General features: G+C 31.8%; 1 protein-coding gene across 3 annotated transcripts in view; it reads left to right on the top strand.

The window, feature by feature from the left end:
* Window positions 1-26615, top strand: part of LOC118190041 (armadillo-like helical domain-containing protein 3) — a 168445-nt gene that overhangs the window by 91216 nt on the left and 50614 nt on the right. For all 3 annotated transcript variants that reach the window (XR_004758349.2, XM_035360729.2, XM_035360730.2), the window contains exons 15-18: window positions 921-987; window positions 10949-11038; window positions 16163-16221; window positions 24053-24118. Coding sequence is in view for 2 of the 3 variants with exons in the window: in XM_035360729.2 (XP_035216620.1) it covers window positions 921-987; window positions 10949-11038; window positions 16163-16221; window positions 24053-24118 (282 nt within the window). In the remaining variant the exon portion in view is untranslated. The remainder of the gene's footprint in view (window positions 1-920; window positions 988-10948; window positions 11039-16162; window positions 16222-24052; window positions 24119-26615) is intronic.

Here is a 26615-nt window from a genome sequence, read left to right as displayed (position 1 = left end):
TTATGTGTTGGGTTGCTCATGCCTGTCCTTCTCTTTTAGGTGTTTCAAAGTTGTTATAAAAATTTGTATTGCTGGTGTTCATTAGGTGGAACATAGATTTTATGATCACTATCTTTCCTTCCTCTTGCATCCACCAAAAATTCTTTCTTGCAGACCTGGTACACACTCTTAATAATATTAAAATATTTATTGTTATGATGCTGAAATTGAGCAACAACTGCTATGGGAAAAGGCATTTCTTTCTTCTGGAAGTTGCTGCTTAGTTTAGCAATATAAATATACCTGTCATGAATAGTTTTGACTTCAGGAATTAACGTTCGATCATTTTACCATCATCTAAAGTTCTCTGCAGTGCAGCAGTGAAAGAGGAATTTAATTTATTGCTTAGCAACTTGATGACATGGTTTTTGTTGAAGTGTTCATGTTGAGTTGCTTTTGACATAATGTGCTAGCATGTTCTCCATAATGTAGCAGACACCATGAATTGTTTTTATTCTGCCTTCATAATGAGTTTGTGCATTGCATTTTCTGGACTTATACTAGTTGAATTTGTTCCAGAACACTTATTATCTTCAGTAGACAAACTTTTGTTTCTGAAGTATCGTCACCTACAACAACCTTTTTCATGAGGTATGTTTTCCCTACAGGCATTGTAACTTGGAGAAAATGTAAAATGATAACATAATAGAATGGATAGCTTATGATCATTTCTTAAGTATATTGTGATTAACTTATTGCTTGTGATTGATGAGTTGGCCAGGCCTCCTATAAAAATACTGATATGGAGACTATCCATGCTGTTTTATATCATTTAATTTTAAAATATAATGCACATAGAATAATCTTGGCAACTCTGAGTAACATTTTGTAATATATTTTAGTATCGTTCCATAACAGCTAAATGTAATTTACTTTTTCAGTGTCAAATGGATGGCTCAGGGCCTTTTACATCACCATCCCAAATGGAATTACTGGATATAAAAAACTGTATGTGTTCTTGTATTTATTAGTTTGTGTGAGCTTCAATAATTTGTCTTTGTTAAATAAGGAAACTGTTGATCATATTTCAGTTAATTAAATTTCAAAATATATAAATTGAAGATAAAATATGGAACTGTCAAATAACTGCAGTGGATAAAAAATTGCAAGTTGCAGAAATATAATATTGCAAGTTAAATCAAAACTTAATTCATCTTCACCAAGGGAAAATATGAACCGGGTTTTAAGCTGCTGTTCAGAAAAATTGTAAATAACTTAATGAAACTAAAATAGAATTTCAGGGAGGAAATAGATAAATACAAATTTTAATTTTAAAAAAAATTATAGTCATAACAGTAAGTGATGCATAAGTACTGATAGCTTTTCATGAAACCCAAAGTTTAAAATATAGGTAAGTATATTTATAGGTTGTTTATCTTTCAGAAGGAATTAAATAAATGTCGATATTGACAAAGATATAGATGGGAGGGAAAAGGCAAAACAGAAAGAGAGAATTATACAGATAAGTAAAATCAAGGGAAATCTCATCTACAAAAGTGTGACGATACAAGGAGAACTGGAAAAGGAATTCTTGAAAAATTAGTTGTACCCTTGTTGTTGGAATCAAACTTGGGACCTTAAAACTACTAAATCAGTGTGCTAATCGTTATACAAGCACAAAAGCATATAAAAGGAATATCACAATTCTTTGCATTCTTCTGCCTAAAAATGGCAGGAAGGATACTAGATGATTCTCAGTATACCAATCTAAGTGTTCACTAAGCTGATGTAAAATTAGCTTTGACTAATGTAAAATTAAGTAGCTCGGAAGATTTGACTTCTCTCACTGAAGTCTGGTAGAAAATAATTTCGGAGTCTGGTAACATATATATTATAATTTTTGACTGGATAAATTTGCATTTCTTGGGTTTAATAGTATTTTTTCTCTCTTCCTGCCACACTGCTCATTCCAAAATTCGTACTTCATTTTTATCATTTAATCTGACTACTAAATCACTGTTTTTCCTGGAGAATGCGGTTTCAATGCAATTTTCATTGGCTTCTTTTCTTAATTCTGTCCTTTCTCAGATCCTCACTCTGCATTACCTTCAATCCCTTATTCCATTTATCAAGATGTTGCAATCCCTCCCTGGGGTCATCGATATCTTGCTCAATAAAATTCCTAGTTCCTCAAATTTCCTTCATAATCATTTTAAAATTATCTTTTTTCTTAGATCTTTCGAGTTCCATAATCTTCAAGATTCTTTTTGCTACCCAGTCAGCTGTAAGGTCGGTGCCAATACTCAACTCGTCTATAAGATTTCTGGCAATCCTTTTTTCCTTCGAAACATCAATTATATCCTATGTACCCTTAATAATCTTAAAAATAATGGAATCCTCTTTTTCACCTTTGCCTGGACTTGTAACTTTTATAACGTTTGCAGTTGTTTTTCTGTAAAAGTCTCCATATTTAAATTTCAGAGTTCAATCACAATGGCTTAGGGACAGTTAAAACCTAAATTCATTATAAAATCATCTCTTTCCTTAGATCGAGTTCCATAAGATTCTTTTTGCTACCCAGTCAGATGTAAGGTCAGTGCCAATACTCAACTCGTCTATAAGATTTCTGGCAATATTTTTTTCCTTCGAAACATCAATTATATCCTATGTACCCTTAATAATCTTAAAAATAATGGAATCCTCTTTTTCACCTTTGCCTGGACTTGTAACTTTTATAACGTTTGCAGTTGTTTTTCTGTAAAAGTCTCCATATTTAAATTTCAGAGTTTAATCACAATGGCTTAGGGACAATTAAAACCTAAATTAAAGCATCTATATCAATGCTCAGTGGTAGAAGCAAGGAAAATATGTTCCTTTTTCTTTAAAAATCCGAGCAAAACTCTCTAAAACATATTAAAACACAAAAACATTAACCACACTTAAAAACAGAGTTCTAAGCAGTATCCAGCTGGCAGAAGGTATAAAAGTTTGATGTACCTGAAAATCCAAATTTTCAACAGGCCAAAAGATAGAACAGTGATGCAAAGAGCAGCACTTCGCTTGAAAGTTCAAATGGAAACAGACATTGCCCGTTTGGCTTACCTCAGCACCGGAAAATAAAACATTTATGATTCTCAATATAAAGCATGCAAAAACAAACTAAGCATATATTTCAGAAACAGAAGTCTTAAGCAGTAAAGTGTATGCACTTCTAGAAGAACTTGGTGAAATTACCAGAATAAATGCAAAAAGGATGGAGCCCACCAAAAATGATGTTACGGTATCACTTTTGAGCTTTAGTAAGGCAGAAACTAACAATTGATCTAATAATTAAATACCTAAATTATTAATGAAAAATTAATGCTAAAATTAAATTATTTGTGAAATTTGAAAAAAATTATCTTTTATTTATTTATTTTTTTTATAATTACATAATTGATGAAATTTTAAACTTTTACAAAGAAGTGCTCTATCCATATTTGTTTTGCATTGTTCATCAACAGTCTTTCAATTGTATTTTCAAATTTTTCAAACTGAGGTAGCTTTTCTGTTTTCTACCTTTCAGTTCAAGATATCTTAGAGTTTGCAGTGCTTTTCAGGATTCAACTGAGTTTGGCATGCAGTCACTTTCACAGTCAGTTATTGTTTTTGCAGCTTTTAACATATTCTATATCATAGTCACTATTTTCTCATGCTATCTAAATATTATCAATTGCAATGTATTCTAAAAGTGAATCTTCATATTTTCCCTCTCTAATGTCTCAAATATTAGAAATGGGCTCTAATTCTACTGTGCCCTTCTAAATAAAAACCACATATTTTATATCAATTTCTGACTGTGATTTGGGATACTGCTTTCCATGCATTGACTATATAATAAGCATAGTCTCTAGCAAAGATAGTAACTCAGTTATCTACTTCAAAGTGTTTGCATTTTCCTAAGATTAATGCTTATAAATCTTTTTCTGAGTACAAGTTTTTCATGATGATGTAAAGCTTTTACATCTTAGGCTAAAGGCTAAATGACTGAAGTTGTATTTGTAGGAATAAACATTAATTTAACATTTATCACAACAGTATGCAGCGCAGTTTTCTAACAATTAAGCCTTTTTTTTTTTTTTTTTTTTTTTTTGTTTTGTTTGTTTGTTTGTTTGTTTTTCAGTTTTGTGTCACTTTTAAAAAAAATCTGTCAAAATACTGCTTGTCACCCATGAATTCTTGTTATTATAAGTTAAAGGTAAATTCTTTAGTTTTCTTAAACATTCACGTTTTCTACTTTTTCCAATAACCAACGATGTTTTCTTAATTATTGTGTTTGTATTGCATGTTAAAAACACAATAATTCGTCATTTTAATTTCTTGAAACCAGTTGCTGTTTCACTTTTAGGCATTAATGTATGCTCCAATAATGCTTTGTAAAAGATAATAGTTTCATACGTGTTAAAAATTCCGTGTGGTTTGTATTCTTTCAGATGCTTGGGTGAAATGTCTATTATCAAGTGGTAAAGTTACATAACATTGGAATTTTGATTTGGGGTTCTAATCCCATCAAGTGGGCTTGTCTGTATGGACATTTTTGTGGTTTCCCATGTGTAACCAACCAGTGTCCCTTAGAAAGTCCTCCACAGAGGCATCCCTCCCCTTTGGCTAGATAGCCTTTGAGTATTTCGCCAAAACCAAACCAAACCTTTCCGTCTTGTGAGTCATCCATCAGTTGGCAAAAAGTTTTCTCCTAGCATTTTAATTAATTCTACAGCTCTGGAAAAATAAAATACTTTTTAGTCTCAAAACTTGAAACCGTTCTAGAAGAGCATTTTCAGCATCTCTCGATTTTCCATCCCTTTTGAGCTTCCTTGAGTCATTTGCATTTGTCACTAGTTCTTTATCAATTTCAATTTCTTTTATCAATTTCTTTGTTTATATAACTTGCACTCAGCAATTTATCCTTTTCTCTCAGGCTTAAATCGTTTCGTTAAGGCATTATCAGCATGTTACAAATCATATGCACAACAGATAAAATAAATATTTCTTCCAGTAGTCTATTCAAATCCAAAATTTCCATTTCTAGCCAAAAGAAAGATTGCATTTTGTGTGTCAAGTCGATTTCTTCGCCTTACTATGCCCACTTCGCTTTTCCAATCATAGGTTGATAATGTACAATAATTTTGGTTCCATTGATTATGGTAAAGCTCTTGAGGGCTTTCTGCCTAAGGGAAGGGTGCCTTCATGGAGGACTTTCTAAAGGAAACTGGCTCATATAAGGGTTACACATGGGGAAAAACAGGAAAACGCCCATGCAGCCAGCTTATTTTCCAGGTTTGAAGCTCAGACCAAACCAGTGTTCATTGACTTTACTGCTCCGGCACTGGTGGGTAATGTATGATAATGCAGGGAAGCATTTCATGATGTTTTCTGCAAATTTATTGTGTATCTGCACTTGCATTTTCTATTAACTGGTGTTTGAGAAAGGAAAGTTGTGCTCACTTAAGGATTGCTTTTATTTTATTCCTGGTACTCACTCATCTACAATCGAAGAACTTGTTTCCAATGCCTCTAGAGGACTGCTTTTGTATCATAAGATAAAGGCATTGTCGCTCTTAGCTTTAGTCCTGACAAATAGATTTAAAAAGAGTGTCTGACGGGGAATAGGGAAGAGTAACCAAAATCTACAGGGTAATTGGTTCTAACTGCACTGGTTAAAATTTCTGATAAATCAGTTTTATTGAAGCACTACATAATTGAATGATAAATGCATGAACTACAAACAGCTTTGATCAGCCACAAACATTTAATTCTGGACTTAAAAAGAATCAATCATTTACCAGTTTGAGTTTTAAAAGCAGTGGAGATGAGTTTAATCAATGGCAATTTGTATATATTTGCTTTGTTCCTGGGAATATGAACATAATATGTAGTTGAATTTATTAACCAATGTGTTTAACATGCGGCTGGTACTGTATATGTGAGTGGTAATAATTTGGAAATCTATTTATTCTGATTGTTTCTTCCTTTATTGAGGCAGCTTAAAAGTAAGTTTACTGCTAATTTATTTACATCATCTTTTAACTGGCTTGTTGATATAAAAATACTTAAATGTAATATTGATGTTATGCTTTTATTCATTTACAATAAAAATAGTTTATTATAAGCCAAAATGCATACCATATGCATTCATCATATTAAACTCGGCAACATATTGTTTGGGAAACATGTACACTGCTCAAAAAAAAAAAAAAAAAGGGACAGTCCTATATCTCCTGATCTACTGGGCCGATTGACAAAATTCAAATTGCGTTCTTCATGTCTCGAAAGCGCGACTTAGGATATATATTAGATTTATATATAGCACTATTCTAACATAGGTATTTTGACACAAAATCGGACTTTTTCTGAAATAACATACCAATTTTTTTACATATTTCGATTCTATGACTCAAATTACGCCTAAATATGAAATTTTTTAAAATTTGGAGCGAAATTTACGGAGAAATTCACAAATTTATGTTGGCACTTTTTTGTTTGCGCCAAGAATACTTCACTTGGCTAACTTCTTAATATATGGCAACCTAGTTTCCTTTCCGGTGAGAGGGAAAAAAGTCACCATCATTCCTTTTTTCCAAATAATATTCTCTATATTATATTTTTAATTATAACTTATTATTTTAAGTAATTTTTTCTTTTTCGAATTTCATTTTAATTGTTTAAGTTGCACGTTTTTTTTTTTTTTTTTTTTTTTTCGAATAACTGTTTTAAAAATTTCTATTTACCTATTCGAACTGCGTAAATAAAGGTGCAGCGTTTATTTTTTTTCAAATAGTTTTCTTTATATATATCTTTCGTCATAGTTATTATTTTAGGTAATTTTTAAATTTTTATACTTTTATTTTAATTGCTTGTGTCAGGTACTCTGTAAAAGAGAAAATACAGTAAAGCACAGTTTTACACGCCTTTCAATGTTCTGTTCAGAAAAGATATATATAAATAAGAGAGATGTATAACCGACATTTTTTTAGACTATTATTTTAATTGTTAGTGTTACATTGTCTCTTCAGGTGATTATTTAAAAATTTTCTATTTATTCCTTCGAACTGAGCATTTTAAATATATTTATTAATATAAATTTTCCAGAATTTGATTTTATTTCTTTGAATTGCGTTTCTTTCGGAAGAATACTTTGTAACGCAGACTACGATGCGTTTGAAAACTGCATATATTAAAAGTGAAAATACAGTAAAGCACAGTTAACACGCCTTTCAATGTTCCATTCAGAAAAGATATATATAAATAAGAGAGATGTATAACCGACATTTTAACTTAGGATGACTTGCATACACTGCTTTAAACAGTTTTATCATTGTGCCCATTGCTTTACACAATTTTATCCTACATTTGGTTTCTTAAAATGTTATTCATATTTTAGTCAAATATTTTATTTTTGAAATCGCAAGAATCAAATATCATAACATTGAAAAGTTTTAAATTAAAAAAATACAAATACTAAATTTTACGAAAAAATTTATTTTTCTTCTCTTTTTCTTTAAGCATTCTGAAAGTATATTAAAAAGTATCCAACTTTTCGAAACATTTTGGTATTTCTGACAATCATTTTAAATAAAATTATCGCCTTCCATTTCATAAAGGCCCACAAACGGCCGAGCGGTAAAGACGCTGATCACTGGTAGTTCGGTCCGAGGTTCGAATCCCGCGAACAGGCTGGTTGCATGGATGTTTTCGTGGTTTTCCCAATGTGTAACGTGTATACGAGCCAGTTTCCCTTAGAAAGTCCTCCCTTTAGGCAGATAGCCCTCGTGTGCTTTACCATAATTAAATAATACATTTCAATCCAATCCAATCCTTAATTAAATATAATTGATTTGTAACTTCTACTAGAACTGACGTTAAGAATTGAAGTGCAAATATATAATATTGTGTGCAATCTTTATTAATATAAAATTAAAAATATTTGCACAGAAAAATATTTGCATTCAGACAGAACGTTTTTTGAAATATTTGCAATTACTTTATAAGAAGGATTTATTAATAACCGTAATAATAACTTATTATATTACTGATGATTAGGAATCAGTTCTTGACAATTACATTCTAAATTAGAATTTTAAGAATTATTAGAATTTTAAATTAGAATAATGAAAATACGCTACACACAAAAATACATTTTAGGATAAAAAATGAGTTGATTTTTTATGTTTTAAAACTTCTTGAATTCATTTAATAAACATCGTATCCTCGTTGTTAATTGAATTCAGAATGTTGGGTGTCGTTTATATAATTATTCTTACTTGTCCACGGAATCTGCTGACTTATCCAGCTGCAGATCATTTCTACATAACCATTGAACTTCCATTAATTCAGTCTCTAGAGGGTTGTATATTTATATCATTATTTGACTTTTATAAAAATGATTATTCTAAATCTTATGTTTCTATAAAAATATACTGTGCTTTAAAAATATGGATGATAGTACCAGCCGCTCTTTCAGCCACTTCAAAAGCATCAGTTTGTTTAGAAATAAATTGTGCAGTTAATGTCATAAAATTCAAATAAACATCAAACGAAAATTCTCAGTTTTAGACAATTCGATTTAAATGAAGTAAAGTAGCAGACGATAAAACGCCGAAGGTAAAAATTTACTCTTACAAGAATTTACTCTTATTAAAAAAAAAAAAGAAAAGAAAAGAAAAAAAAAAGAAAAAAAAGATAGAGAGAAATTTTAAAAAATATTAAAAATTTATTTATAAAAATAGCTTTTCATATAGTATTAATAAATATTTATTACGCATCATTGAGGGGGAAAAATGTCATATAATTAATTCTCCGTAAAATTTTACTTGAAATTTAAGGTTAAAAATAGCTGTGGCAATACAGTGTAACAAAAATCCGTAGACCACATTTGGCGTTATTATCGCTCAAAAATAAGATGCCAAATTTCAAAACGCGAAAATATGTAAATTTGTGTATATCTTAGAAAACTTTGAATAAAAAAGTCTAATTTTTTGCAGATATGCTTAAAAATATACCTACTTTAAGATGATGGTAAAAATTTTATAGGTTATAATTCAAAATTTTTTTCGAAAAATTTATAAAAATTATTTAAAAATATAAATTTAAAAAATAAAACACAAAAAATGGGTAAATTTTATTTGGAATGAACGTAAATTTCGAAATGTGAGAGAAAAAATCAAAAAAGTTTAATAAAAAAAGAGATATAAATAAATATTTGCCAAATTCAATTAACATTGAGGAGCTAAAATTTTGAGAGCTAATATTTCAAAAACTACTCGTACGATTTTTACAAATCTTGGTATTCTGGCATAATTTGAGTCGTAGAATCGAAATATGTAAAAAAATTGGTATGTTATTTCAGAAAAAGTCCGATTTTGTGTCAAAATACCTACGTTAGAATAGTGCTATATATAAATCTAATATATATCCTAAGTCGCGCTTTCGAGACATGAAGAACGCAATTTGAATTTCGTGAATCGCCCCAGTAGAACGGGAGATATAGCACTGTCCCATTTTTTTTTTTTTTTTTGAGCAGTGTACATTATGCTTTTGAACAGAAAAGGAGGTATTACTCTGTAAGCCTATTTTTTAATGTCGTGAATCACTGTTTAACCATGACAAGTGCCTTTATTTTTATTAAAAAATTAAGCATTGTGGTGACATTTTCTCTGCTTTCTCCAAGTAACTTTTGTTTCACAGTATTCAGTGTAATATTTAGTATCATCAGCCATTTACTATCTCTATCCAAGTAATTTTTGTTTTTAATTGCAATTATTTCCTTTTTTATATGCCTTTTGGTCTGCATATATTGAAGGGAAACCTTAAGTACTAATATTTTTCATTTCACAATAAAATCCTGGCTATGGCAAATTGTAGCTGTTGCCGACTAACGAAATTCATGCTTAGTGGTAGTGCATGTTTATCATTTAAAAAGTCATTTACCTGAACTTTTTAACTATTTTTTATAACAGTTTGTTTTATACCATCAGCATCAAAATAAAATAGATTTCTAACAACCTATAATTTGTCGATTGAAATGTTTTCAACCTTGTATGTGCTCGTTTGCATCTGGAATAAAATCTACAGGTGTAAATCGAGGGAAGATAGGTTCTTTATTTTTAATTTCATACCAAGGCACCAGAGAAGATTTATTCCTCATGATTTTCAGGTTGTAGATTTAATGAGTCTGAATTTAAATTTTAAATTAATTTACTTTGTTTTAAAGTTATGTAACTAATAATTATTTTGGATCTAGATTGCATTACTTTCACTTCCCCACAGTAAGAGGTTATTACTTTATTTCATTTTTACTTTTGTTTGGCACCTGTAGCAGTAAAAGGTTAGTTTAGCATAAGTGTAAATTTGTAGTGTTTTTCAAATTTCTTTTAACCAAAGAATCATCACGGATTTTAATGATGCAGCCAAAACTGCTGATCTAAAGCACTGGTTGACATCACCTATCCCTTCTGGTCCTGCTATTCTCTCTGAATATGGTTTATATATAACCTCTTTGGAAGTCTGTGAGATGAATATTATATTGAATATTTTGATTTAAGAACAGAAAATCGCAGTCAAAGCCAAAATATTTTACTATTTTTTGATTAGTTTTACTAAGGCAGTTTCAATAGAATGCATTAGTACATTACATTTATTAAAACAGATTGTAATAGTATAAAAATTATCATAAAGTGTTTATTGATTATTAATTTTATTCCCCATATCCCTTAAGAGCATTTACTAAAGACTAATGAAAGTAAATCGGGATTTATTTTATATGTTAATCTATGATTCAAAATAAAGACAAAAAAGAATTAACTATATTTTCATTTGCTATGTTTTGAAATCTAAATATCTAAAAGTGTATGTGTATTTTTTAATGATGTCCAGTTTTTTATGTAGTTTGTTGTCTGTGAAGGCTGCTGTGATTAACATTTATATTTTGCAGCTGCACTGCAGGTAGAGAGTGACCTTCCACCTTCCAATCTGCTTGTTACTTTTCTTGAATTTTCGTCTATTATTATGCTTAATACCCGAGGTTTGTAAATGTTTCATCACTTTATTCTGTTTTGTATAAAATTTCATGCATGTTGAGAAATGTTTCAGTAAATTTATGTGCAAAACTTTGAAAGATAGATGAAGCCTGGAATTAGTTCTTCATTGTTGTGAATTGTGATTTCTGTGGTGAGAGAGAGGTAGTTACCTCCAAAATTTTTGCTGGCCTGCGATTTTGATAGTTAAATTTTGATATGAATCTCCACTGATTGCTGATTCTACAGATTAAGAATTTTCAAACTGTTTGCACATTGTGTTATTGCAAGAACAAAAGTATGTACATTATAATAAAGAATATGAAATAGCATGGCACAAATAGAAAGTATATTTACTATAATGTGCCATAGAAAAGTTTTAGGAACATTACATTAACATTTTAGCAAATTTTCTTTCTAATTTTCTTGAAATTCAGTGTATGACTCTACATGCATAGCAACCTTAGCATATGTAACAAGATCATGCCTATAATATGCAAAAAACCATACTGTTTAAAATGTATGCTTATTTAACTAATCAGATTTAATAACAAATTTAACTGATTGAAGCTATAAAGAGAATATTTTTATTCCCAATGGTGTAGACAAATATTAATTCCATACAAAGTCCAAATCATTGGGACTTTGGCAATTCTAGATTCCAGAAGTTTCTAGATCAATTCAAATCTGAGATGGTATTTGAAATTATAAAATTAAAAATATCATATAGTTTGTGAAATATTGAACCATTTATAGCCATGGAGTCAGAATATATAAAAACAGCTCAACAGTTTTCTTGTTTTAACAGTTATCTAATATTTCTTTCAATACAAGTTGTTTCTTATTTGTACTGATATTTCAATAAAAATAATTTTTTATTCAGTGTTCTAGTATTTGAGTTCTGAGAGTGCCATATAAAGAACTGTCAGTCAAAATGTTGCCATTCTCAGCATCTCTTTATCTTTCTCTTAACTATCAGTAGCAATATTTTCTGGATAAAACCATAATACAGATTTTTTCTTCGGTTAGTTGGTTTTTTATGACTGAGGCATTATCACTACAATGGAAGATTTTTACTATATCATCTTCATTTATTATTGCATCTTCCTATTAACAAATTTCATTTTTGCCGCCAACTATTTCCTCCAAGTATTGCCAAACAGTGCAATTTATTGCCAGTAATAGATAAGCATGACATCACAGCACACTGATAAGAACTGGTGCCTCTCTAAGAGAACTGTAGGCACTTGCTGTAATTTTTAAGGTCATAAGTGGGAGAATGTGCTATTTTTTGTGTTTTTTATAAGCTGCATAATATGCATCATTGAATTTCTTAACTGTGGTATGTACAGTGCAGTGCAAGTCAGTAGGTGGGGGGGGCTTAGATATTAAAGTAAGTATGGCAGTAGTTTGATTTTTTTTCAAAATACATGCAAATTTAATTTTATTAAAACTTCAAGCTATATTCTCCAAAAAATTTAAAATCATTTTTGTCCTAAATTAGTATGACTTATGTAACAATAACGTAAGCAATAAATGTGGTCAGTAAAAAAGTTCACAACAAAGATTGTGCAATACCAAGACATCTAAGGAGTTGTGCTTAGCTTAAAATTGGCAGAATGCATCTATTCTTACCTATTAGAGGCCTTGATAAAAACTTCACTTTCATTTACCAGGCTAGATTTTGTATGGAAGTTATACATTAACTGCTTTTTGTCTGTTTTTCAATTGCATTTTGATAAAAGGATTGATCTGGGACTTGCATTCTGCAGAGCAGCAAGAAGTTTCAAAGTTGCAGGACTGGTTATACTGATGCATATACACAGAACTATAGAAGACTGCAGAATTTGACAAAATAGATCAATAAAAGACATTGCTGAACAGCACAACACTGCTTAGATGCATATTTAAATGAAAGGATGCACTGTTGAGTCATAAGGTATTTCTCCCACCTTCTTGGCATGCCTTCATGGTGTGGTGGTCTGCACGCTGGGCAGGTATTCCAGAGGTCCATGGTTTGATTCCCAGTGAAGGCATTGCACATTTTTCATCTTGCCTGCTTCCAAAAAAAAAAAAAAAAAAAAAAAAAAAAAAAACCCTAATGTCTCTACAGTGGCGGCCAAACTGAAAGGGTGGTGGATGATGATTTCTCCCCACACATGATTAGGCGATTAGGTCCCCTAAAAACTCCAATTGCCCTTTAAAAGAGGGGGAGTATATAAGGTATTTTCCCACCACCTTAGCAAGCTTTCGTGGTGTAGTGGTTTGCACACTGGGCCGGTATTTCAGAGGTCTGTGGTTTGATTCCTGGCGAAGGCGTTTGCTCATTTTTCATCTCTCCTGCTTTTCCAATTAACCTAATGTCTCTACAGTGGTGCCTGAACTAAAAGGGTGGTGGATGATGATTTTCCACACCCAGGATTTGGTGATTGGGTCCCCTGAAAACCCCAGTTGCCCTTTAAAAGGGGAGTATATAAGGTATTTCTGCCACCTTCTTGGCGTGCCTTCGTGGTGTGGTGGTCTGCATGCTAGGCCGGTATTCCGGAGGTCCGTGGTTTGATTCCCGGTGAAGGCGTTGCTAGTTTTTCATTTTGCCTGCTTCCATAAAATCCTAGTATCTCTACACAGTTTATAAAGATGGCAGTTTTGTTATTATTTTATATTCCATTAAGGATATTTCGCTGTTTGAATATTCAGTGCTAATTTAAATGAATTCCTTTCTTGCATAACCTCAGAAACTGAGCTGGTAGTTTTCTTTTTTTATATGGCATATTGACATCTGATATCTAGTATTTTACTAAACCTAATGCAATATCTTTTATTTAACTAAATATACAACAAGCTTCCACCGGAGTCAGTGGTGCTGTTTTGGTGGGATTTCCACCAGCTTTGATGGTTGATGGGAAAATGAAATTTTATCCTTGAAAATTTATTCTTTTGCTGATGATATCTCAAATTTTGTAGCTATCATCATTATAATCATGAAATATAGTAGCTGGCTATAAATTATGTCAAGCATTTATTTAAATATAGTTATATCCTTATTAATTGGACAAGAAGTGTTGCATGCATTTAAGTGTGCGCAGCATTCTGCCATCCATTGGCTGAATGATTAATATACAGGGAGCAAAGAATGACACAAAAGCGTTGTATTTAAGTGATGAATAAGCCAAACAATTGTCTCTTCTCATGACAATTTTTGCTTCATTCAATAAACCATATGATTTCATATGTTACTGAGTATGAAACGATTTTCATGCTAGTCAGTGATTAATGCTTGTGTCATACACGTTCCTTACTTGAATGGTATCTGACGAAAAAAGTATTTACTCTTTTAAATTTCTGAGATCGCGTATTTTTCAATAACAAAATTTGCTGTGGAGGTAACTTTTCATTGTTAGTGAGTTTGAAATTTAATCTATATATTATTCAGTTATTTCAGTATGAGCTGAAGATTTTTAAGCCTGAAATTTTTAACTGTCTTATACCATGGCAATTTTAAGATTAGGTTAACCAACCTGTTGAATATGTATACTAAGTTTTTAAGCCTTACTTCCTTATTAAATATTTTGATTTGAGACTTAGATAGCCCAGCCACAGTAGCACACCCTCACTGCGTTGCTGCCTCACCCATTCACATCTTCGCTGCAATGCTTTCTCATCCATTCAATCATGTCAGGATTGTAACTTTTATCTCAGTGAATGATTTTTCAGCTGTTCGTTATAAGGGGGGTGACAGGCTCCACAAAAAGTTCCTTTTTATGATTTTTACATTATATGCAGTTGAATTTCCAGTGCCATACTTCTTGCATAATTTTGAAACAAATATTCCTTTGTCTTTTTTTTTTCCCCATCCTTTTCTTTCTGCTAAGCTGACACTGAAACATTCTATTTGTAGATCTTGCTGAAATTAGAAACTCATTTCAACATATTTGAAAATTCAGACTTTGGTTTTGATAAGTGCCAAAAATAACAAGCTAGATCAAATCAGAAATGAAAGGAAGAGCACAGTTTGCTGCATTAAAACTGACCATCAGATCTTCAGAATTTTTTCCCTCTCTTCCTTGCTGCTTTGCCAAAAAAAAGGGGAGAACGCAACATTCCCACTCCAAATGAATATGTGTTACAATTTTGGTGAGGCAGAAAAATGCTAACTCCCCACGATCACTCAAAAGCCAAAAGTTGTGATCATGGTCAACATCAGTCAATGTATTTTCATTGGCTATGGTGTGATTTGCTTAGCAAGCAGGCGTTTGCCAGTGACATGCAAGAATCTTTGTTAGTCTGGAGAAAATTTCATTTTACAGTATCCCTGCATGTCTTAAGTATTACATACTCCACTCGTGGTGTTTGTGAAGGAAAAGAATTACTTAGAGTCTGAAGGTCCTTCAAACTTTGTACTGTATATGTTTAATTTTTTCATATCAAAAATGGCAAATATCTGTGATTGTGTAGTTTTTGTTTCATATGGCAGAGCATTTGTTTCTCAAGCATTTTTCGGGATTGGCCAAACCCTTTGATCATTTAGCCAGTTTCATTGAGAGTTTTGCCCAGGCTGCAATGCAGGGTAGATTAATATTACACCTGCAAAAAGAGGGAAAGACACACACAACCACAACTTACACGGAAATCAAAGTTGTACCCTAAAGTTTGTTCTGGCACTCTGCCTTTCTAACCATTTGTATCATTCAAGGCAATTATTATATGGTTGCAATTTTATGAATTTTATTAATTGTTGCAATTTATATTTTATTCTGTAACTTTCTAAGCTGTAACTTTCTATGCCTTGCTTCATTCTCTAATAAGAATGAAGAAATTCTTCCTAAAAAATTATAAATGCATTTCTACAAATTGATCTTTGCCTTATGTTTTTCCAATTTAAATAAATTATTCAGTAATATTGCTTAAATTGTTTATTAAATTTGCAGAATGTAAAAATTGTCTTTTGCTGTAGGAAGATTGTATCTTTAAGGTTGCATGGTTAAAATGAACTAACATGAAATAAATTAATAGTGTCATGAAAACCTTATTTTCTGTAAATAAAAAGGAAGTGTTAAATTAATCAAGTTTTAATATAAATTGCTGTATGTCATGATTTAGGATTTTGCATACTAACTTCAGTTTCTTCTTAGATGAATCTAATATGAACACATGCAAACTGTGCTTTATTATTTTAACTTGCATAACAGAGGTGAGTGTATTGTAAAATATTTTTGTTCATTTAAAAAATATATATGCCTAATATATTTGTTGAGTTTTAAATAATAAGTCCATTAAAATTTTTTATTGTTTAACTGTGTAATATTGAATCATTTGCTATTGCTTGTATGTTTGTGTATATAAAATGTATTTTATAATTTATAGTATTGTTTTATATTGAGAATATAAATATAGTAACATCAAAAATATGTGTATAGAAAATTAGCACTATTACTGTAGTATTAGCACTATCTTAAAAATGTAACTGAAATCAATAGATGTTGATTTTCATTATTCTTGATTTGCTTTCCATAAATTAAGCACCCGTAAAAAATTAGTGGTAAAAAAACTACATGAATAAGTTTCACTTAATATGGGTAATGTGTGTGCTGTAAGATGTTTTATATATATATATATATATATATATATATATATAAACCTTTTTCATCAAACAACAGTATGATGGGAAAAGAACTATTTTAGAATGCAGCGTCTGATGGCTATGTAGTATTATTTTGTATTGCTTATGATGATGTGAGACAGCTGTATAGGAAGTATAACTAGTTTTCATTGAAAGCAAGTATAAGTTCTTAGTACTGCCTAGTCCATCTTACCTGCCTTTGGCTTTAGCTGTTAAAGTGATGGTATCTCTTAAATTCTGCCCTACTAGTAGCCCAGTGTAGCTGGGAAATATTATCTTTTAATATGAATGCTTTGCGTATTGGACTGGCACAAAGACATATATGAATATTCAGAATACCTTCTGAGGTTCACAAACTGTCAGCACCAAAAGAGTTATTTCACTTAAAAGAATGCTTCCCCAAATAATCATGTAGCATTTGTAATTAATAGCCAGCCTCTTTGACGTATATTATAGAGCTGATAACAAGTTAATTTTTCTTAAAATGTCAGATTGCACATGGCAGTACTCTGTGTCCAGTATTTGGGCTCATCTATAAAATAAGGACCTTTATTTGTCTTCTGCTGATTGTGCATGATTTCATTATGACTTCAACTGCTCTGTCATGTGATTTGAGATGAGAGGTTTAGAAGTTATTAGCACCTAGTCATTTACAGGTGAAAAACTGTAAGCTGTCAATTATATAAAGTGAAACTTTAGATGAAACTTCAGTTGTAAACAGGTGGCTTCAACTCAATTCTTGTGGATGTTTATCTTTATTCGGGTTTTATTTTATTTTTCAAATTCTGTTCAAATTAATTGAATTGATCAATTCAGTTTTATTTATTTTTTCAGTTTTAGGCATATTGCCTTTTTAATTTTTAATTATTATTCCTTTTCCCTGATTCTAAGCTATAAGCCTTCCATTTTTATATTTTTCTTTTCTCTTCATTGGGAAACTTTTCAGTATTAATTAATATTTTAAATTATTACTTATTTTCCTTTTAGTTAATTTCTTCTAAATAAATTAGTTTCCAAAAAACAAAGTTTTTGACTTGAAATTATTATTATTTTTTTTTTTTATTTATTTTTTTTTTTTACAATAGTTACTTTTGATTTGTAAGGTTTTTTTAAAAATTATGCTTTATGTTTGGTTCGAAATTTAATTAATATTTATTTAGCTTATTGCTTTTGGTTTACCCAATGGTTATTCTGATTTCTTACTCAAGAACTCTTTTATAATGCTTATTTTTGCAGTAATTTTAAATTTTGGGGGACGATCATATCAGAGCTAATTATATCTTGATGACTAATTAAAAAGGCTTCTAAAAATTTTCACTTATTGCACTTTTAAAGAACTTTAATAATTTTAATTACATTAATTTTAACAACTTTTGGTTTATCTTTAACTTATCTGGTAAATCTTTGCGCAAATATTTATCTTGTTTAGTTAATGACTTTAAGCCCAATCCACACTTTCCTAATGATTTTAAAAATTTATTAACTTAATGTTTGAATTTTGTGAATATTTTTACCGATAGATGGCACTATCTTCTCAATTCACATTACTGTGGAGTATAAATACAACCGTTATGCTCACTGCTTTCCACATATTAACATAATTAACACACATCAAGGTGTTCAGTGTTTGACCGTAGGTGGTCAACGAAGTTGTACTGAACATATTGATAGCATAATTTTTGTGATTGGTGTTACCTTAGTGTAACAAAATGTCTTTCTTTAAGACACCTGATTTTAACAACGATGACTACAGTGACTATGCAGACTCGGAAAGGTCAACAGTATCGCAGCCGGTTATTTCAAGAAGAGAAGAGTTCTTGAGAAGCCCGAAGGAAAGGAGAAAAGGACACAGAGAACCAAATCAGAAGAGCAGATAGAACAGTTGATGAGTAAAGAAACTGATGAAGGCCAAATCAATTTCATCAAAGGAATTATCAAAGGCATGGGAATTGATGAAGCGGTTACCACGCTTAAAGCATGTGGATACATTGATGGAGGAAAAGGAGCTAAAAAGCCCCGCACTGAAGGAAAACCTACCAAAGAAAAATCTACAGAACTGACCGGAAATGATGGACCATGGATATCTCTAAAAAAGACAGTAAAAATTCCTGATAAGCCAGAGCTGATGGAAATTGTAAACAGTAACAGATTCCGGTCACTTTAAAAGATAAATGAGAAGGAGTCTAAAGAAGGAGCTGCCCAGCAGGAGACCCCCCCCACACCAATAGTACTTCAGAGTAACACAATGGATTGGCTGAATGTTGAGGAACTATTATAATCATGCGAGGAGAAATTCCAAGTTGATACAAAGGTAAAATCAATCTTTGTGAAGACTGTAGATGATTACAGGAATACTACAAAACTGCTGAAAGAAAGGAACATATCTTTCCATACCTTCCAATTGAATGCGGAAAAACCACTGAAATTGGTACTGGAAAACATCCTGGATAATATAACTGAAGAAATATACAAGGACCTAGAGAGGAGGAAGTTCCTAATCCTGAAAGTAAAGCAGTTCCAAAGAAGTAAGAAAAATAATTTCGAAAAACTGCCCATCTTCTTGCTGGAGCTTGAGAAAAAGAAATCAGGATATGCCATACATAACCTGAACTGTATGTTCAGTGTCAATGTCTGAATTGAAAAGTTTGCACCGAAGAAGCAACCTATTCAATGTTATAGGTGCCAAGAATGGGGACACACACAGCAGTTATGTACAAACGCAGGGAGATGCTGGAAGTGTGGGAAGAACCACTTTGTAGAATTTTCAGGCGGCGGCATGTAAAATTACATGCCCTTATTTTTTCACAACTGCGAATGGCCGTTCTAATGCGGCAAATTTGATCGGTCAGATCAAAACTCTACGTAGTTGATGCCTGAGGTGAAGGGAAGTAAAACCATAAAAAACTGCTTTCCAGTCATGCAGCACCAACTTTGCTATTTGAGAGAACCTAGTGTCCTTCTATCCATGACAATGAGATCATGTATCGGCTATCATCATATCTTTTTAGAGTCTTTACAAAATGTTTAATGGATGCCTCTTCAAGTTCTAATTGCTTTTAAGCAGGATCATTAATTCTAAGACTATCTGACTCCCACAGGTGTGCAATTGTATATCTGGAACTGACATCAAAGTAACTAAGGTTTTCAGTTTGCTCTGAACATTCCTCCATATGGCTCAAAACTCTTCAACCTAATTTTGTTTCCACAGCAGAAAGGCTGTATTTATATCTTTTCAATTTCCCTGTCATTAGCTTACTGGCTACATCTGAACCTACAAGAAGTTTTACAGAGCCAAGGCAATCTTTTAAATATAACCCATATCGGGCAAATCATCTTCACAGTGTTGTGTAACCATTGGCATAGTTTGACAAATTGTAGTTAGAAAAGAACATCAAAATTACAACAGTAGTTGTCACTGACATCTGAATGTTTCAATTTTCCCCTTCTCTTTGACTTTTTTTGCAGTTCTTTCCTGTAGATAAAATCTTTGGGAGATAGAGTCGATTATAGCACGGATTTTTTAACTCTAGCTGTCACCTCCCAAAACAACAGTGAGGGTTTGCCACAGAACACTTGGAAATGAAGAAACTTTAGCTAAGGTCTCCTCTTGCTCAGAAGCAGCTTTGTTGCTCCTAACACTTTGTGTATTTGGAGTTCATTTCTGATTGTTTTTGCAGAGAATGCCATGTTGGGATTTTCCACAAATGGTGCAGTTAATTACTTTTGAACAAACTAGAAATATAGTTTAATTTAAAGCATTCAAAACAGCCTCCTTGTTTTATAAGGCATTGCTTTCTATGTTTGTAAGCTAAATATGCTACCTTTCTATACTTTGCGATATTGCAGAATACACATTTATGCTCTCTACTCTGTTTACCCTGGAATGAGGTTAAAAGTTCCATACCCGTTGTGACTGCTTTATTTTGATTAGAAAAATATCTAGATTTATTTTCAAAAGATTTCTTTGTTTTGTTTTTCAACCCCAAACCACTTAGAGACTGATTAATTCTTTTATCCCCTTAAATTTCACTGTGTAAAAATTGCATCAATGTTTCTAATTTATTGAAAGTTTTATTATCAGATTCAAGACAAACAGAATTTATGTGCCTTACCCATATGCATAAAAGCTCAACTGGTAGACTAGATTTGACTAAGGAGTACAACATTGATGCATACCTGTCACTAGCAATGCCAAGTATTTTCAGGGATCTTAATTGTGTCTCTAATCTGTCATTAAGTTTCACTATAGGTAGCTAATGTTTTTTACCTTGTGCTTAGTAATACTTTAGATTCATTGCAAGCAATTTATGCAATTCCCTGACATAAACAAGAACATTTCTCTGCCAAAACATGTGTAAACACCCAACAGCATATTGATAATTGTCAGCTGTTACAGGAAACTCTTGAACCCTTTTAAGTAGACTGGAGGGGATACTGAAATTTGTCTACCTCCGAAAATGAAAGTCGATGCTTTAAGTTCCCATCTAAATTTTGTTATTCAATCTTTGGCATTTTAGAATTTCTTTTAGAATTAGTTTCCCTTTCAATCTGTATTCCATTCGAATCTCTCAATGAATTTAATCGTCATTGAAGTTCCATTTTAACACTCTCAGCGTTAAGGCCGGAAAATTCCATACAGAAGGTTGCCTTCCACATTCATTATACATGAAAATTTCTGCTAGCTTTTAATGTATCTGATTTCAGTTTGGATGTATATTGGAAGAAAAGGAATCAAGGTACAAAATGAATGAGTCATTTTTTAATTAAAATCAAGAAAATATCACTTATTCATGACATTTTGAGGAAGTTTGAAATTTCAAGGCTAAACCCGTAACGCTCAGAGGGTTAAAATCAATAAATGTACTGCTGTACTTGTCCGTACTTTAGATTTCATCATCCAGCATATTTTTAGAACAATTATCATCGGTCTGTAACATATTAAGAATTTCCTCAAATTCCAAAAATCCGGCACCCGAATCAATGTCAGTGGCTTCTAATTTAAAAAATACCCGCACCTTTTCTGCAAATTTTGTAAAAGTACCTTGGCAAGAGCCTCACAATTTAATTAGCTGATCCAGACTTATTTCCCTAAACAAATATTCATAAATCGGAAGTATACTAAATGAAAACACAATGCCATAAATTCAGATAAGATAAATATCATTCTTCCCTAACTTCAGATTATTTAGAAAAAAATCTTAACTTGTAGAAAATAATTCTATTTAATATTGTAAAACATTTCATCAGTATAAAATATATGTACTCAAAATTCAACTTTGTTTTAATAAAGATCTTCATAAATACAGAATATATTCTATTCAATATTATAAAACATTTCATCAGTATAAAACATATCTGCTTAAAGTGTAACATTGTTTAAATAAACATCTTCATAAATATAGAATATATTTCATTCATTTATGCAATCAATCAAAAAACATTAGTAATTTATTAACATTTCTTCTCATAAATTTGACAGGTCTCATTTTTACTGGCATTGTTCTGAATCATCAGTCATGTTACAGTCCTTACTGGTACAAGCACTTTATTAATACAATATTTACCAGAAAAAAACTTGAAACATTTCAGGAAAAAATAGCAAAATTGTCAAAAAATAATTGCTGCTCAGCAATGAAAGGGGCCATCACAATAATGATGCCTTAGAACATTTTCTCCCTTCTTCCTGACACCAGATTCCAGAGAAAAATGAATCATAGAAGTGGAATGGTCTCCCACCTGACGGCAGGAATAGAACCCAAGCTATAGTGTTTGAATGGAAACAATGATTAATTTATGAGACCAAGAATTTTTTTAATGTGAAATCACAGCTTTTATGGGGCATAATACTTCATCTGTAATCCACCTTGGAAGTAGTGGGCTTAAGATAATTGGAAAAATCACAAAGCTGGCAGTGAATCATGAAGTGTATAAGGTATTTCTGCTGGCTTCTTGGGTATACCTTCATGGTGTGGTGGTCTGCACAATGGTCGCGTATTCGAGAGGTCCGTGTTCGATTCCCAGCGAACGCATTGCAAATTTTTCATCTTTCCTGCTTCCAAAAATTACCTAATATCTCTATAGTGGTGTGCAAACTAAAAGGGTGTTGGATGATGATTCTTCACACCCAGCATTTGGCAATTGGGTCCCCTAAAAACCCCAATTGCCCTTTAAAACGGGGAGTATATAAGATATTTCTCCTGCCTTTGTGGTGTGGTGGTCTGCACGCTGGGCACATGTTCTCGAAGTCCGTGGTTCAATTCTTGGCGAAGGCGCAAATTTTTCATTTTACCTGCTTCCAAAAAATACCTAATGTCTCTACAAGTGTTACTGCAACACAGAATGACAGACACTTCTTCCTCATGACAGTGATAAACCATGTTGCTATATCATGACAGCTGGCACAACACTGGAGCGCCACTACAAGTATGCCTTTGTCAGCTTCAACCAGTTGTTGGCATTTGCTGTGCTGTTGATTGTGTGTATACATCCCTTCATGGAGGAGGGCTTTGATGTAAAATCATCAATGCCTTTGGCTATGGAGGGCTCATCAACACAGCAAGTAGCTTGTTGATTAGCAGCAAATTTCCTTTTCTGAGGAATCGCACATCAATTTGGAATATAATGATGGTCAAGAGAATGAATGCCATCTTGCAGAGTGCACTCAGCATCATATTGAACAGTTGTCAAATGGGATGGTCGGGGGGTATCAGTGGGTATAATGATCTATCTTATTCGATAAGAACTGAAGATGCTCTCACCTTAAACTACTATATTAAAATTATGGAGCCTGAAATTTTAGCCTTTTTCAACACATTTTTGGTGGTTTATTTCAGGAAGGCAGTGCCTACCCATATATTGTTAAAAATTTTCAGTTCTTCTTAGCTTGCCAGATACTACTTCTCCTTGTCCTGTCCATTTGCCAGACATGTCAGTTATTGAACACATTTGAGATTTTATGGAGCATGAGTTCAGCTATGACACTTGTCCCGTAATCAGTATGCATGAGGTTTATGCTGACATGGAAAGAGTATGGAATCCTATTCTTGAAGTATTTCAAAATATGTTTGATTCAGTTCTATGGTAAGTACATCTTTGTAATGCAACATGTGTCAGCTTGACCAAATTTATTACAATGGATTGTATATGGAATTAATTTCATTCAGCTCTGATGTTACCTTCATGGTGTTGCAGTTTTAACAGATAGGAATATCTAATAGAAAAAATATTATGAACAGAAACACTGTAGGGTTTGTATAATTATTACTATCATAAAATATTTAACATTTTAATAAACTGATCATCATATGGTTTAATTAATTTTCTCAGTAAATGCAAAATTTAAATAAAAAGTGTCTGTGTTCTAAACATTAATTTTTTTAAAAAATTTCTCTTAATATTTTAGGATCAGTATGCAAATTCCATAATTCATGATGTTAATTTAGTCTACAAAGTTCATTTGCACAGAATGGTAAGTTTCTTTGTTCATGTGACATTCTTGTTTTTTCATTAATTTTTAATTAAGCTATGCATAATTTCTACTTTGTTTAATATCTAAAATTAAAGCAGTTATGTGATCTATAAAATAAAAGTAATATGCTTACATGCCAGATTTGTGCATTGCTTGATAACATCAGTAAACTCACAAAAGTATGGCACCATGGTAAACTGTTTTCTGAAATATTTTTTTTTTATACATGTGAAATGTAGAATCAGTTTCCAGTCTTGATACTAAATGTAGCAGCTTTGGGATATGAATAAATATGTACAATTTTTATGATGCTAGGTATATTGTACAGTATAAGAGAAAGTATTTTTAAAAGTAGCATTCAAAAAAAGTATTAAGATGATAAAACATGGGAAATCTAGGAACTAGAACTTGTGTTAAGTGGAATGGATGATGTGTGCAGGTATCTGTTGAGTAGAAGGTTTTGTTGTTTGAGAAAAAAACATGCAAAAAAGGTCCTTATAATGACCGAAACATGTTTATTTTCAGATGTCAGTTGATCCTGTAAAACCTTTTTCAAATAAGATTGTTAATCTTTACCTAGGACAGGTATAAGATAGGTATAATAATTTTTGGTACTTACGTATTATCGCAACCAGGTCAAGATTCGCATAAATTGCGAAATTTGGCAACCCTACTTACGGCAACCCTACGTGTTTTGTAAAAAGAGCATATGAAGATTCACAAAATTTTCCTGCATTTTCGTGCAAATTTTTGTAATTTATGAGAAAATAGTGTACATGGATAAAGTGAAAAGTGTGTGCAATGCCATTTTTGTGCAATTCTGGGATTTTTTTTAAGTAAAAATAAGTCGACGTGTACATGGTTATGGCGAATGCGGTTTTTAATCAGTGCTAAAAGCAATAGTCAAAAGATTTCCGCCGAAAAAATAATTCTGCAACTTATTCAAATTCGAAACCGGAAGGGTTTAATTGCTATTTTATATTTTAAAAGCAAGTAATATAAAAACTGTATAAAAAATTATCTGTAATTAATAAATGTACATTTTCTTTCTATTCATACTTTTTTACTCAAACTTACAAATAGCGTCAAAACTTACGAATAGCGTCAACCTGGTTGCGATAATACGTAAGTACCTAATTTTTATACTTCAGAACTTGCATGATTTTATGTTGATGAATTGCTGGGTTATATTCACTGTGAATAATGATATGCATTGTTGTCTGTTCAGTTCAGAGCTTTCTTGAGAATGGCTGTCAAGGTATGAAAAAGAAGGGAACTTATCATTAAACATCAGTGTAAAAATGATAAAAATATTTAGGGTACTCATCTTTTGAGTTCTAAGATGTTAAAATCTTTAGGAACAGTCTTGTGCTATATATCTACATTGTATTTGATGAATACTGTATGTATAATGATAACAACAATTTATACTCCTTGTTTATGTTCTGTACTGTATGTATGCTGTTATATGCAGTATGGTTAATTTAAATAAGAAAGGTATCAATAAAATATCTTCATTTTTCAGCCCTTTTAGATACTGCAGCCACTTGTGTTCAAATGGATAAGTTAAATCATATTTATGGTTTTACTTCAGATTTGAGTATTGCGAAAAAATAGGTTAGCTACCTGAGCAATTTTGTGTTTTCCCCATTGTGTTGGGGCAGTACCGAGGTGAGAGGCTCGTTTGTGCTTCATGGTCTGTTGTTGCCTGCTCATGTCACCATATTAGCACTGTTGGGAAGTGCAGCATATGAGTTCCCAATGCCCTTATTGATGTTAAATGACCTTGGAATTCAGTTATGGATCTACCACATGGCAGTTATTGTTGGCAGTCCTAAGGTGTAAGGCTTGCTTGTGCTTCTTGGTCTGCTGTTGCTTGCTCGTGTGACCCTCTATTAGTTTTGGGAGGAAGTGCAGTATACTAGTCCCAGATGTCTTTGATAGCATTAAATGACCTTGGGATTCAATCCTGGATCAGCTACATTGGCAGTTAAATACCGCACTGCTATTGCAGAGATCTGTCATGTTACAGTTTCCGATGTTTGAACTGCTTCATGATGCAAGCATTGGATTGGGTCTCCCAAGTTTCTCATAAAAATTATATATCAGAAAGCACTTTTCTTTAGCCTGACTGCCCTTTGATATCTCATGATGGTAAATTACCTATCGTTTAAGAGTCTGCAACTGAATTTAAAATGTGTGTTGATGATCTCCTAATAGGGAAGGATTACTAGACGGGCATACTCATAAAAACAATGGCTAATTGTGTAATTAAAAAAACTTAAGATAGAGATTTTAACATTTTAAATATCAAATAATTTTAAAATCTTAAAATTTTTTTGAAAGAAAAATTTGGAAGATTATTTTTAAAGCTGATATGGGTGGAAGCATTGCAATTAACCTTAAAAAAAAACTGCAGTGTATTGAAGGGTTTTTATTAATTCTAAGATATCTAAGTACTTTAAAAATACTAAAATTCTTTTCATTGAATTACTTA

This window comes from Stegodyphus dumicola, chromosome X2, assembly GCF_044657685.1.
Source record: "Stegodyphus dumicola isolate Sdum_Otavi_A_Nest chromosome X2, ASM4465768v1".
Taxonomy (NCBI): Eukaryota; Metazoa; Arthropoda; class Arachnida; order Araneae; family Eresidae; genus Stegodyphus; species Stegodyphus dumicola.
The sequence above is the reverse complement of the archived record's forward strand: the minus strand, read 5'-3'. Positions and strand labels throughout refer to the sequence as shown.